General features: G+C 52.3%; 1 protein-coding gene across 1 annotated transcript; it reads right to left on the reverse strand.

Moving 5' to 3' along the window:
- Positions 1 to 2,780: 2,780 nt before the first annotated feature.
- Positions 2,781 to 11,541, reverse strand: Fzd9 (frizzled class receptor 9). Its single transcript, XM_027416268.2, has 2 exons — positions 11,507 to 11,541; positions 2,781 to 4,875 (listed from the first exon to the last, which is right to left on the reverse strand). The coding sequence occupies exons 1-2, from the start codon at positions 11,539 to 11,541 to the stop codon at positions 2,781 to 2,783; spliced, it is 2,130 nt and encodes a 709-aa protein (XP_027272069.1).
- Positions 11,542 to 13,022: the final 1,481 nt, after the last annotated feature.

A 13,022-nucleotide genomic window follows, 5' to 3' on the forward strand; every position in this document is an offset into this window, starting at 1 on the left:
CTCCCACGTTCTGACCAATGAGAAGTCTTGAGATGTGCCCTTCACTGCCCATCCTTGCTTCTTCTCATCTTCCCTCCTGGTTTCTCTAGGAACCAGCAGTCTTGTTTCTTTTGCACAGGTGGCCAAGTTCTAACCTTCCTTACCCACAGACTGGCATGGGCAGAGAGGTGCCCTGGTTGCCCATTAACTGCTTCCTTCAATGCAACCCCCTGCCTTTCCCTTTCCAGGTATCCAGCTGCCAAAATCCTACTACAGGTCCATTAGTAAGTCCTGAGGAACCACTACCTTCTCATTCCCAACGTGGGCTATCAAAGCTCTTATGCAGGATCCCTTGCATGAGATACAAGGCAAAGTCAAAGATGCGGGATGAATGAATGGTCTTTACACATGCAATAAATCATAAAGAATCTACTAGGGAAGCCTGAGGATGTGACTCAGTGGTAGACCACCTGTCTAGTGTGCTTCAGATCCTGGGTTCATCCCCAGCAAAACTAAGTGTTGTGTGCCACAGTTCAGTTTGCATACACATGCTGCTCCCAAGGATAACTGCATGTAATTGAGGTGTCTTGTGTTTCTTACTTCCACTTCAGCCAACAAGATAACAGAAAGACACGAAGAAAGGGCTGAGGTTTAATAAGACAATTTCTAAAACCTTCCTTACTTAGGTAGGTCTGGTGATGTGTGCCTTTAGTCCCAGCATTCAGGAAGCAAAGGCAGGCAGGCAGCCTAGACAACATAGTTCCAGGACAGCTAGAGCTATGTAGAGGGACAAACTTTGAGGGGGGCTGCCTATGTATAGAATATATCCAAGCACAGTGATCAAGACCTTTGTCTGGGGACTAGGAAGATGGCACAGTGGGCACATGTCATGCAAGCATAAGGACCTCATGTCAAATCCCCAGCACCTACAGAAAAAGCTGGGTATAGTTCAGTGAACCGGTAAAGATTTCTGCCATTCTCTTCTGACTCATGTACACACACAAGTCACAACTCTCTCTCTCATACACACCTGGCTGACATCAACAGCCTAGATAGGTGTGTGTGGATGACCACAGGGGACAGGGTTGGGGCATGACCCAGTAGCCTGAGCTTCCTTAGTAGACAGGTATGCATGGTGCTTTCTCAGCACAGCTGTGCATATCCCTGAGTGTGGACCTTTATTCTCACAGCTGCTGTCAGCACCCCAAATCTTCCCACACATTCTGGAGCCAGAGGCACAGCTCTCACTGACCTCAAGTAGCTTCTTACCCCCAAGATGCATGCATAGTCAAGCCCCATCTTTTCCCTCCATCCAAAAACAGGAGATAGCTTGGGGCTAGCCTGATTGGGTTTTTGTTGTTTTGTTGCTATTACTGAAGAGTTTTGTTGATGTTAATGCTGGTTTTTTGTTTGTTTGTTTGTTTGTTTTTTGTTTTTTTTGTAAGACAAGGCAAAACAATTCTTTAAAAAATATATTTATGGGGAGTCAGAAGTTTGGGGGAGTTGGTTGTCTCCTACCAAGGGGGTTCAAGGAATTGAACACAAATTAGGCTTGGTGGCAAGCAACTTTACCTGCTGAGCCATCTGGCCTGCCCCTTCCCTTTTTATTTTTTTCCTTCCATAGAGTCTCATGTAGCTGGGGGATGGCCTTGAATTCTTGATCTTCCTGCCTCTGCCTCCCAAGTATTGATGCTCAGCCATGCCTCTTTTAAGGCATGCTGGAGACGGAACCCGGGACTTCATGCATGCTAGGTGAGTACTCTATCAACTTAGTTACATCCTCAGCTCCCAGCACAGCCATCCTCTGGACTCAGTAGAGGGGATGACTTGGAAACAGTCTAACTCCCTGACTTTCTTTTTAAAAGACATCACATTTCTTTATTTGTGTGTTAGAAGGGAGTTGTGCCACAGTGCATATGTGTAAGTGTAAGTTCCTTCTTCCACCATGTGAGTTCCAGGGATTGAACTCATGTCCTCACCCTTGGCGGCAAGCACCTTCACCCACAAAGCTATCTTGACAGCCCTGACCCCTTATTTTTTAAAGCAAAGTGTGAAAAAGCAGCTTACCTGTTTCCCCAAACAGGCTAGATGACACTTCTAGAGCTACAGAGGTTCCTGGGTGCTCATGAAGGTGTCCTTGTCCACTTCAGTGGCATGGGTCTCAATCTTGAGACAGGTGGGAGGAGCGCACACACACACACACACACACACACACACACACACACACACACACACACACACACGGGTCTCAATCTTGAGACAGGTGGGAGGAGCACACACACACACACACACACACAACACACACACACACACGGAGTCTAGGGCTCCTATAATACAGATACCCATGGCTCCCTCCTCTCCTTCACAGGGAGGGAGCCAGAAAACCGGTCAGGGGATGAGCCTCATGGCCTCTCACCCCAGCTCTGTTTATGTAGCTTCTCTCGCTTCCGTCTTGTCTTCCCTCCTTCCAGCCCAGATAGGACACAACAGTGCCACATGAGGGTTTATTCCAGTCACAGCTTCCAGAGAAATGCCACAATAAATTACATCATTAAATAAACTCCGCACTGGACCCTGCCCTTTTCTGCCTCTTCTTATCCTAAGACCCTCTGGGGCCACAACTAGGCCAGCTCCCTGCAAGAACAAGGCTATCAGCCTTACTGGGACACCCCCCTAGTCCTTAGCCCCCTGTATCTCACTTGCCTGACTTTGACAGCTGGGCAGCTGTTACTCAGCTGTCTCTGAGGGGGGAGGGGAGGGCAAGGAGGGAGCAGCCATAGCCCATAGCCAAGCCTATGTCTCTAGAGGTGTGTGGGGTTCTCCAGAGAGGGATCTGTCTTACTCATGTGCAAGACCACCGTGGGGCCCTTGTAGTGGCAGTGGGTACCACGGCCATAGCCCCCTGGGGCCCGGCAGGCCTTGGCCCGGGCTCGGCCAGCTGCCATTTTTCGGTAGCACAGGCTCTGCCATGTCTGGAAAGTCTTGGAACTCCAAACCCAGACTCCACTGGTGATGCCCACCACTAAGGACATGAAGATTTTGAGCATGAAGACAGCCACAGTGGGCACCGAGCCCCCTGGCAGCGAGCAGTCTCTTCGGCCTCCAGGCACAGTGGCCGCAGTGCATGCTTGCTCAGTGGCCCGAAGGCGCCAGAAGTCCATGTTGAGGCGCTCGTAAACATAGCAGACAATGACGCAGGTGGCCGGCACGGTGTAAAGGATAGAGAAGACTCCGATCTTGACCATCAACTTCTCCAGCTTCTCTGTGTTGGTGCCACCTGTTTTCATGATTTTGCGGATATGGAAGAGAGCCACAAAACCGGTCAAGAGGAAACTGGTGCCGAGTACCAGGTAGCAAGAGAGGGGTACCAACACAAAGCCAGTGAGGGCTGCGGGGTCCATGCTGGCTACATAGCAGAGCCCAGTCAGCTCATCTCCGGCCACCTTGCGCAGCGTCAGGACTACGATGGTCTTGAGAGCTGGCAGGCCCCAAGCTGCCATGTGGAAGTAGCTGCCATGGGCCTCAATGGCCTCATGGCCCCATTTTTTGCCTGCAGCCAGGAACCAGGTGAGAGTCAAAACCACCCACCAAAGTGAGCTGGCCATACCGAAGTAATAGAGCAACAGAAAGACCAGGGTGCAGCCTGTGTTTTCCAGGCCCTCCTGGATCACATACAGGGCCCCCGCCTCCTGGTCACAGGCCACACTCTGTGCACCTGCCACCGCTCGGATCAGGAAAGCCAAGGAGTAGACGTTGTAGCACATGGAAAGAAAGATAATGGGGCGCTCGGGGTACTGGAATCGGTGAGGCTCCAGCAGAAAGGTGAAGACGGTGAAAGCTGTGGAGAAGAAACACAACGCAGACCACACGGCCATCCAGACGAGCGCGAAGTCCTTGTCGCGCCGAGACCAGAACACCTCGACGCCCGGCCCGCAGCGCGGAGCGCACGAGCGACTCTTCTCCACGTACTGGAACTTCTCGGGGTTGTCACAGGTGCCACCGCTGCCGGGACCTGGAGCTGAATCTCCCGGTGGTCTCGCAGGCCGAGGTGCCACAGGTAACATGCCCAGGCCCTTATGGGGTTCTGTGGGGCCTGCGGTAGCGTTCTCGGGTGCCTCCATGCAGAGCGCGTGCGGGTCGTTGCGCGTGGGGAGCCGGGCGCAGTCGAGCGAGTCGGGCCAGCCGAAATTGAATTGCTCCATGATGGGGGCGCAGCGCAGGCGAGCTTGCTCGCACATGGGCCGGCAAGCGGGGATGGGAGTGGAGACCTGGTCGGTGCACATGGGGGCGTAAAGCGAGCAGAGGAAGAAGCGCAGGTGGCTGTGGCAGCCGTACTGCACAAGAGGCGCGAACTCGGCCAGCTGCGCAGCCGCCTCGCCCTGCGACGTGTGGCCCAGCAGGTTAGGCATGCGGGTCAAGTTGTAGCCGATACCCCGGCACATGGGGATCTCCACCGCCTGACACGGTGCAGGACCGCGGCCGCGCTCCGGATCGAAGCGGCCGATCTCCAGCGCCGCCGCCCGTGCCAGCAGCTGCCACAGCAGCAGCGCCCCGCGGAGCAGCGTGGCCGCATCGCCCCGCGGCGCTCTCACTCGCCGCCGCTCCATCCCGTCCCGGGATCTGCGGCTCGTCAAGGAACAGCCGCTGCCGCGCCGCCACCGCCACCGCCGCCGCCGCTCGACCAGAGCCGGCGCGGTCTCCGGCTCCAGCCGCCGCAGCGCCGAACTCTGAGGGCGTGGCCAGTGCGAAGACACGCCCGGGGGCGGGGCCGTCTCGCCGGGCACGCCCTCGCCGAGCTTTAAAGGTGCCGCGCCTCCCTGCCACGCAGGAGATGTGTGGGCGACGTCTCCTTTCCGTTCCTTTGCAGACTCTACTGCCCCCGGGAGCACGCCTTCCCTACGTCAGGTGTGCCCTATTCTTCCCAGGTGGAAGGGGTCACCCTAAGGTCTCCAAGCCCCAGGCAAGGACCCTGTCCTCTTCTTCCCCCTCCTCCTTTTCAGGGTGCTTTTGTTGATTGTGTTGTTTATGAGACAGGGTCTCGCTGGCCTCGAGCTCACTTTGAACTCCTGATCCTCCTGCCTCCCAAGGGTCGCCACCACATTTGTTCTAGGAGTGAATGACCCAGAGAGCCTCATGTATACTAGACGAGTATACTAACAGCTAATCTGCTTGCCCAGATTAAGCTTTGGTGGTTTGGTTTTCATTAATTTAATTACACATATACACACCCGTGTGAGTGTGAGTGTGTGTGTGTGTGTGTGTGACATGCAAGCACAGATTTGCACACTCAGAAAACTGCATGCTCATGAGGACAATTTGGGGGACTCAGTTCTCTCCTAACACCATATGGGACCTGCCCACTGATCTTAGGTCATCATGACCCTTATGCTGAGCCATCTCTGGGCTCTCCTTTTGTTTATTTCGCTGTTGTTGTCTTGCTTTGCTTTTTTTTTCAAATTTTCTTATTTATGTGTATGGGTGTTTTGCCTGTGTGTATGTCTGTGTACTGTGTGTGTGTGTGTGCCTGGTGACTTAGGAGGCCAGAAGAGTGCTTTGGAACTGTAAGGTAGGTGCTGGGAATTGAACCCAGGTCCTCTGGAAGAGCAGCCAGTACTCTTAACCCCTGGCTCATCTCAACTCCCCATATGTTTCTGAGACTACTTCCGGTGTAGTCCAAGCTGGCATCAAAGGCTGACCTTGAACTTCTCACCCCCCTGCTTCCACTACCCAAGTGCTGGGATGACAGGCATGCACCACTTCCTGCCCGAGCCAGGCATTTCATAGTGATATTTTCAGCCTCATGATGGTCCTACAGGAAAGCGGGTGGCCACTGTACAAGTTTGAAGGTGAAAGTATTTACTCAGACTCACAAGCCTCCTAGGGATCAGGACTGGCAGGCGTTCTGTTTCACTGCTTGAAGTTGCCTGTCTGCCGGTCTGTCTGTCTCCCTCTTACACACACACACACACACACACACACACACACACACACTCATACTCACGGAAAGTCAGATGCCAAAGTGTTCCGGCTTGACCAATATCCTCCCTCTATATTTAGAGCTGGGATTCAGGAAGGAGATGGGACAGTGCTGATGGCCACAGTGAGAAAATGGGGTAGTCATTTCCCACTGTCTCAGCTCCCTGAGAGCTGGCTGAGCTGCAGCTCGGCAGCCACAAAGAACATATGCTGTCACTGGCATGTGCCCAGCCCCTCCACCTCTGAAAGGACTGAAGAGGAGGGGTTTTGGAAGATGCAGCCAGCCCTGTACAACACACTCAGCCCTGGCAGTCCCCAGAGGTACCGCTGCAAGACCCTAAACATGGGATGGCTTAGGCAGTCAAGAACTTTCTGGGCAAACATGAGGACCTGAGTTCGAATCCCAGCATCTATATACAAAGCCAGGCAGTGTAATACACACTTGTGATCATCCTGCTGGGAGACAGGAATATCCCTGGGGGTGCCGTCCTCAGAAGCCCTTTCAGGTGAAGCCCCTCCCTCTCTTCGTACTCCCCCCCCAGCCCCTACCCCAGGACCTAGTCTCACTCCTCCATTCTCTAAGGTTTGGTTGTTGTTGTTGCTTTGCTCTTTCGAGACAGGGTTTCTCTGAGTAGCCCTGGCTGTCCTGGAACTCCCTTTGTAGACCAGACTTGCCTTGAACTCGAAGAGATCCTCCTGCCTCTGCCTCCTGAGTGCTGGGATTAAAGGTGTGCGCCCACCACTGCCAGGCTGAGTTGTTTAATTTCAGGAACTCCTCAATGTCTTTCCTCTCTCATTCCATCTATCATAATAGACTCAAACATCACCTCCTAGGGGCAGGCCCCTCCTCTTCTGAACTGAGCTGAAGGCTCAGCTCTGGGGTCCCCAGTGTCCCCACCCCATAGTCCCTCTGCCCGTCTTTCCCTTCTTTTTTTCGGAGCACCTACAGCCACCCCAGGCACCAGAGTCAATGTGCATTTATTTCTGATCTCAAGGTTTAGCCCTGCCTCCTGAACACCTGTCAGAATGACTGGGGCTCTCTGGAGTTGTCCTTTCCTCACAGCCAGGGAGGAGACAGAGCCTGGCCTGGGAGCCCTATTTTGTATGTCCCTACCTCCAACTTCAGGATGCAAAAGAGTTAGGGGCCCTTACTCTGGCAACCATAGTGGGGAGGGTACTTCACGGCCAGTGGGATGCAAGGCCTGCCTGTCACTATGGCAACAGCCCAGCTCCTGGGAAGTCAGAGGTGTATTCGTGAGTATGGGACATTGCCTAACTGCCTACCCTTCAGCGTAGATGCTGCCTGGAGAGAGAAGAGAAGAGGCCCCTTGGGCTGCCTGCCCACCCACCCGGCTTTGTTACCCGATCCCCCTCTTTACAAAAGAGGAACAATACCTCAGGCACACAGTGAAAGGGAGATGATGAGAAGGGCAGGGATGGAAGGAGGTCACCATCGGTGCCCACGCCCACTGGGAGACCCCGAAGCTCCACCTCCCTGGAAGATGCCAGCCTTCCTAGGGGCCTTGGCTAGGGGCCCACTCTGGGAAGGGACAGCCTTCTGTCCTGAATTCCCACCCTCGCCACTCCCTGCCTCCAACCCTCCCAGAGGCCTTTCTTACAATGTAACCACCAGTCACCCTCCCTTCAAGGGTGAGCCCATACCCCCCTCCGCCAGACCCCACCTCAGCTCTGATATAGCCTCTGTCAGGATGAGTCTACCCCACACCCCACTGGAGAGTATAGCCAGCTGCTCCAAAGCCTGCTCTCTACAAAACCTGGGAGCTTCAGGAGAAAGGCACTGTGCCATGCCCCACAAGGCTTTGGCACCTGGCCTGGAGTTGGCGCCTATAAATGTCCATTGTGTAAAAAGAATGTCTGAATGAGAGGGACCATTAAAACTGCTTAAAGAGGGCGGGGAAGGCAGCTCGATGGCTAAAACACTTGCTCTATAAGTGTGAGGACCTGAGTTCAAATCTCCAGATGCCATGGGAAGGCAGGTGTGGCAGCCAGCACCTGTAATCCCAATGCTTCTGCAGGGAGCTGGGAAGGTGGAGACAGGAGAGTTCCCAGAAGCTACCAGGCTGACTAGCCTAGTGAGCGTGGTAGTAAACAACAACAAAGTCATGACTCAAACCCAAGGTTGTCCTATAACCTCTTCATACATATATGGCTACGTTCACACACACAAAAACTGCCTCTCCCAACACACACACACACACACACACACACACACACACTTTAAGAAAAGATGTTAGTGGAACTACAACTTTAATCCCAGCATTCAGGAGGCAGAGACAAGTAAACTCCTATGAGGCCAGCCTGGTCTACATAGTGAAACTGTCGAAAAATGCTTAAAGTATTTCTAAATTTTGTTCCATGTATTTATTTATGGGGCAGGGGCATATACCTGCTGCAGTGTGTATGGCACAATGCACATACAGGGTCAAAGGGCAGCTTGCAGGAGCTGGTTCTTCTCTCCAGTGTGTGACTCTTGGGAACAGAACTCAGGTCGTCAGCTTGGCAGCAGGCACATTAACCTGAGAACCATCTTACCAACACTAAAAGATTTCCTTTTATTAATGGTTTCTCTGTGTAGCCCTGGCTGGCCTGGAACTCATAGAAATCTGCCTGTTTCTGCCTCCCGAGTGCTGGGATTAACGGTGTGTGCCACATGAGTGCAGGTACCCTTGTAGGCCAGAAGAGGGCATGAGATGACTTGGAGGCTGGAATTACAGGTGGTTGTGAGTGACCTAACATGGAAACCCAACTAGAGTCTTCCACAAGAGCAGCCACGGTCTCAACCACTGAGCCATCTCTCCTGCTCCAAGTCACACATATTTTAAGAATATAGCTAGACCAGGTGGTGGTGGCACACGCCTTTAATCCCAGCAGCCAGGAGGCAGAGGCAGGTGGATCTCTGTGAGTTTGAGGCCAGCCTGGTCTCCAGAGTGAGTGCCAGGACAGGCTCCAAAGCAATACAGAGAAACCCTGTCTCGAAAAACAAAACAAAACAAAAGAATATAACTCAAGTTTTAGCATATGAATATAATATACTTATGAAGTCATTATCATGCTGGGTCCAAATAATGAATATCTTGCAACTAAAATGCAAATGTCATACTACAAAATTAAATTGCTAATAACCAGAACTGACCAATGTATTAATGTTACACACTAGAGATAGGATGTAATGAGCTTAAATGTAACCACCATTTATTAAGAATGCATTTGCATCCCGTTTAATTCACATGAGCATCATGGATACACAACTAATTCCAGAACTTGGGAGGCTGAGGCAGGAAGATCATGAATTTAAATCATTCTCAGCTACATAGGGAATTTGAGATCAGCTTGGGCCACAAGAGACTATGTCTTAAAACACCAAAAAGAAGAAAAACTGAGGAGTGGGGGGTAGAGGAAGGGGAGGGAGGAAGAAAGAGAGGGGAAGGAGGAGGAGGAAGAGGAGGAGGAGGAGGAGGAAGGGAGAGGAGCAACATGTTTGGCAGAGGCATTGGTGGAGTAAAGTGGAGGTCCCCAGACAGAAGTGGGGAACCCCTGGGGCAACAGGGAGCCAAGGGAAGCGTTATAAAGGGGCAAGTGCCTTCTAGCACGGGGAGCGGGGAGCGAGAAACAGATTCCTCTGGGAGCAGGCGGGATCCCCAGCGAGCAGAGCAGGCCAGGGGCTCTGCTGGGAAAAGGCGTGGGCGAGCAAGCAGGCCAAGTGTAGCCTGGCTGGGCTGGGGGGAGCCCCGACGGCCTGGGCGCCTCCTGCCTGCCTCTGCTCAAAGCAGCTTTTGTGCAGCTGAGGCTTCAGCGAGCTCCTGTTTCGTTGACGTTGGACACTCTTGCTTATTTATCCAGTTCAGCAGTGGCCTGGGCGGGTGGAAAAAAAAAAAAGCCTCAGCTGCTGAGTTAGCTGGGAGGAAAGAGGCCCTGCCAACTTCCACAGCCCTTCCCAGGCCGGAGGGGCCTCAAAAAGCCAGGCAGAGAACCCTCTAGCTGCCCTAGGGATGCCCACACTCCCTGAGGTTGTGGCTAGTGCCTTAGGCCCGTAGTCCACTAGCAAGCCTCTCCCTAAAGGACAGCAGCCCTCCTCTGGGGTGGCAGACAGCCCACGCTGGGAATCAGCGTGGTGGGAGGGGCACCCAGTCTTTGCCAGGGCCTCATCTTTTCCCAGTAATATTTGCCAGGGCCTGGCTGGACTTGCTGGCTTTGCCAAAGAGTCCTCCACTTTGGCTGGCTAGCCGCAGGAGTTCACCCCCAGGAGGGATAAACTTTGCTATCCCAAGCCCCATCCGAGGTCTTTCCCATCTAGTCTGAGCAGTTAGAGCTGCTCGGGTTTGGATCTAAGTTGGAAATTCAGTGATCGAGAACTAGTCCGTGGAGGTGGCAACGATAGGAGGCAGATAGCTCTTAGATAACCAGGATGTGGCAGTACACACCTGTAATCCCAGCACTCTTTAGGCTGAGGCAGGAGGACTTGCATGATTTCAAGGCTAACTACGGTGTGTAGCTACATCCTGTTTCAAAAAAGGGGGAAAGGGTGTGGTGCCTGCCTGCAATGGTGTGCTTGTGCACACGTGTTATTATGACTCATTGGGTAAAGGTGCTTGGAACCGTGTGTGTGTGTGTGTGTGTGTGTGTGTGTGTGTGTGTGTGTGTGTGTGATAGATCATTGGGTAAAGGAACTTGTCACCAAGCCTGAGGACCTGAGTTCAGTCCACAGAGAGGATGAAGAGAACATATACTGTAAAGTTGTCTGCTGGCCTCCAATCCGCTGCTGAGGTATGTAGGCATGTGTATCTCAACCCCCCACGCCAAATAAATAAATGTGAAAGAAAGAGCCAGATGTGGTGGCACACACCTTTATTCCCAGCACTCAGGAGGCAGAGGCAGGAGTATCTCTGTGAGTTTGAGGCCAGCCTGGTCTACATAGGGAGTTCCAGGACAGGGGTACACATACTCAAACAAGCTGTAGGGGGAAAGCTCCAGCCAAAGAAACACCCTGAGCAGAGCCAAAGAAACTTTGGTCCTGAAATCAGAGCCAAGGAAACACTGTATCCCTAGAATCAGAGCCAGTTAGAGAAATACACCCTGGCCCTAAAATTAGAGCCAAAAGGCTAAAAGGGACCAGTGAAAGAAACACACTTTGGCCCTGAAACCAGAGCCAAATCTGCCCAGACCCTGAGCAGAAAACCAACTAATCCCTGAGCATGGGATCTAGCCAATCTGAGCTCAGGGACTGAAATTTGACCAATCCCCATCCTGAAAAACTCCGCTCCTAAGAAGCCCGATTTTGCTGCTGTCTTCTACCCCAGCCTGGGTTCTTCTCTCCCAATACTTCTCTTGAATGAGGTTTGAGTGAGACCTTTTTGCTGGAACCAGAACCTTCCCCCAGCGGATCAGAGTTGTTACAGTCAGGGAACCGGAGCCACTGGGGCAGGGCTCCCTGGAGCAGGGCTGTAAGCTGCTATCGAGGCTTGCTGTCACCTTCGGCCTTCCTTGGCTCCCAATTGCCTGAATACCTTTCCATCTGAGCTGCAATGCTTACACAAACGAAGGTGGCCGTTCATGTGGGGCCGACATGATGACGTTAGCACCACCGTGGGAGAATACTGGAGGGTCAGGATAAATGGGGAGTAATGGCTTGGGAAGCAGTATGAGGGCCTGCTGAGAGGAGTGAAGGCCCTGACGCGTGAGGGCCTTGGCCAGTGTTTTCCAGGGTCTCGTTGTTGTCAAAGAAAAAATTCAAAGACAACTACATAAAGAATTGGGAGGAAGCTGGCTATAAGACAAACATACACACTGGAGTGGTGAATGTGGGCTTCTCAAGAGACAGGGTGGTGTGTGCCTGGAACCCTAGGGTACTCAGGAGGCCGAAGCAAAACCTTCCTAATGCTATGACCCTTTAATTCAGTCCCTCCTATTGTGGTGACCCCCTCAACCATAAAATTATTTTTGTTGCTACTTCATAATTGCAATATTGCTATTGTTGTGAATCACAATGTAAAACCTCTGTTTTCCGATGGTCTTAGGTGACCACTGTGAATGCGGTTGTGACCCACAGCTTGAGAACCACTGAGATAGAGCCTTCAAAGCCTGTCTGGACTACAAAGTGAATTCAAGGCTGGATGGCACAGCTCAGTGAATCTCTGGCAGTACAGTTGATTTGGAGAGGAGAAGAACCTACTCCAGGATGCTGGCCTGCCACTGTCTGCCTGCCCTTAGGTCTGATCCATCTGGACTGGGCATCATCTGGCCAAGGGACCACTTCTCAGGACAGCAGCTTCACCAGAAGCCATATGAAGAGGTAGGAGGAATAACTAGTCTTTAATGAGATTATTTACTTTTTCTTCCCAGAATTCCTGCCCCTAACACAGTCCCTCAAAGCTACCATGACTCAGACAGGGGTATTTCCCTGTAGTTGTCTGCCTGTTCTTTCGGATGCTGGCCCCAAAGCCTAACTGTGCTTTTCCTGGCTCTCTGGGCTTTTTTCATTCTCTCTCCAAAGCTCCCCTTCCTGCTGTGAGGTTGCTTGTCCATCATGTGGCTGACCTCCTTGCTAGTTAAACTCAGACAATGTGTCCTCCAAGGCAGCTGCCAAGCTCTGCAGCTCCCCGGCCTTGCTGTCTCTCTTTCAGATTTGTTTAAGTGTCTGAGTGTTTTGCCCTCACGTATGTGTGTGAGTCCTCTGTGTGCCTGATGCCTTCTGGGCTCAGAAGAAAGTGTGGGATCCTCTGGAACTGGAGTTACAGGTGGGCATGAACTGCTCTGTGTGTGTTGGGTTCTCACAGGAGCAACAAGTGCTCTCAACCATTGCATCAACCTCCAGCCCTGGGGTTTTCTTTAAAACTGGCCTCGAGCTTCCATTTGCCTTAAATATTTTTTATTAATGAGTTCAATGAGGGACCTCAACTTCCTCAGTGTCATTGTCTCAAAATAATAAATGAAAGGAATCAGCCTGACATGGTGGCACACACTTTTAGACCAAGCACCTGGGAGGCAGAAGCAGGCCCATGTCTGAGCTGGAGGCCAGCCTGGTCTTCAGAGTGAGCTGCAGGCTGGCG

This window comes from Cricetulus griseus, chromosome 4 (genome assembly GCF_003668045.3).
Source record: "Cricetulus griseus strain 17A/GY chromosome 4, alternate assembly CriGri-PICRH-1.0, whole genome shotgun sequence".
Classification (NCBI taxonomy): Eukaryota; Metazoa; Chordata; class Mammalia; order Rodentia; family Cricetidae; genus Cricetulus; species Cricetulus griseus.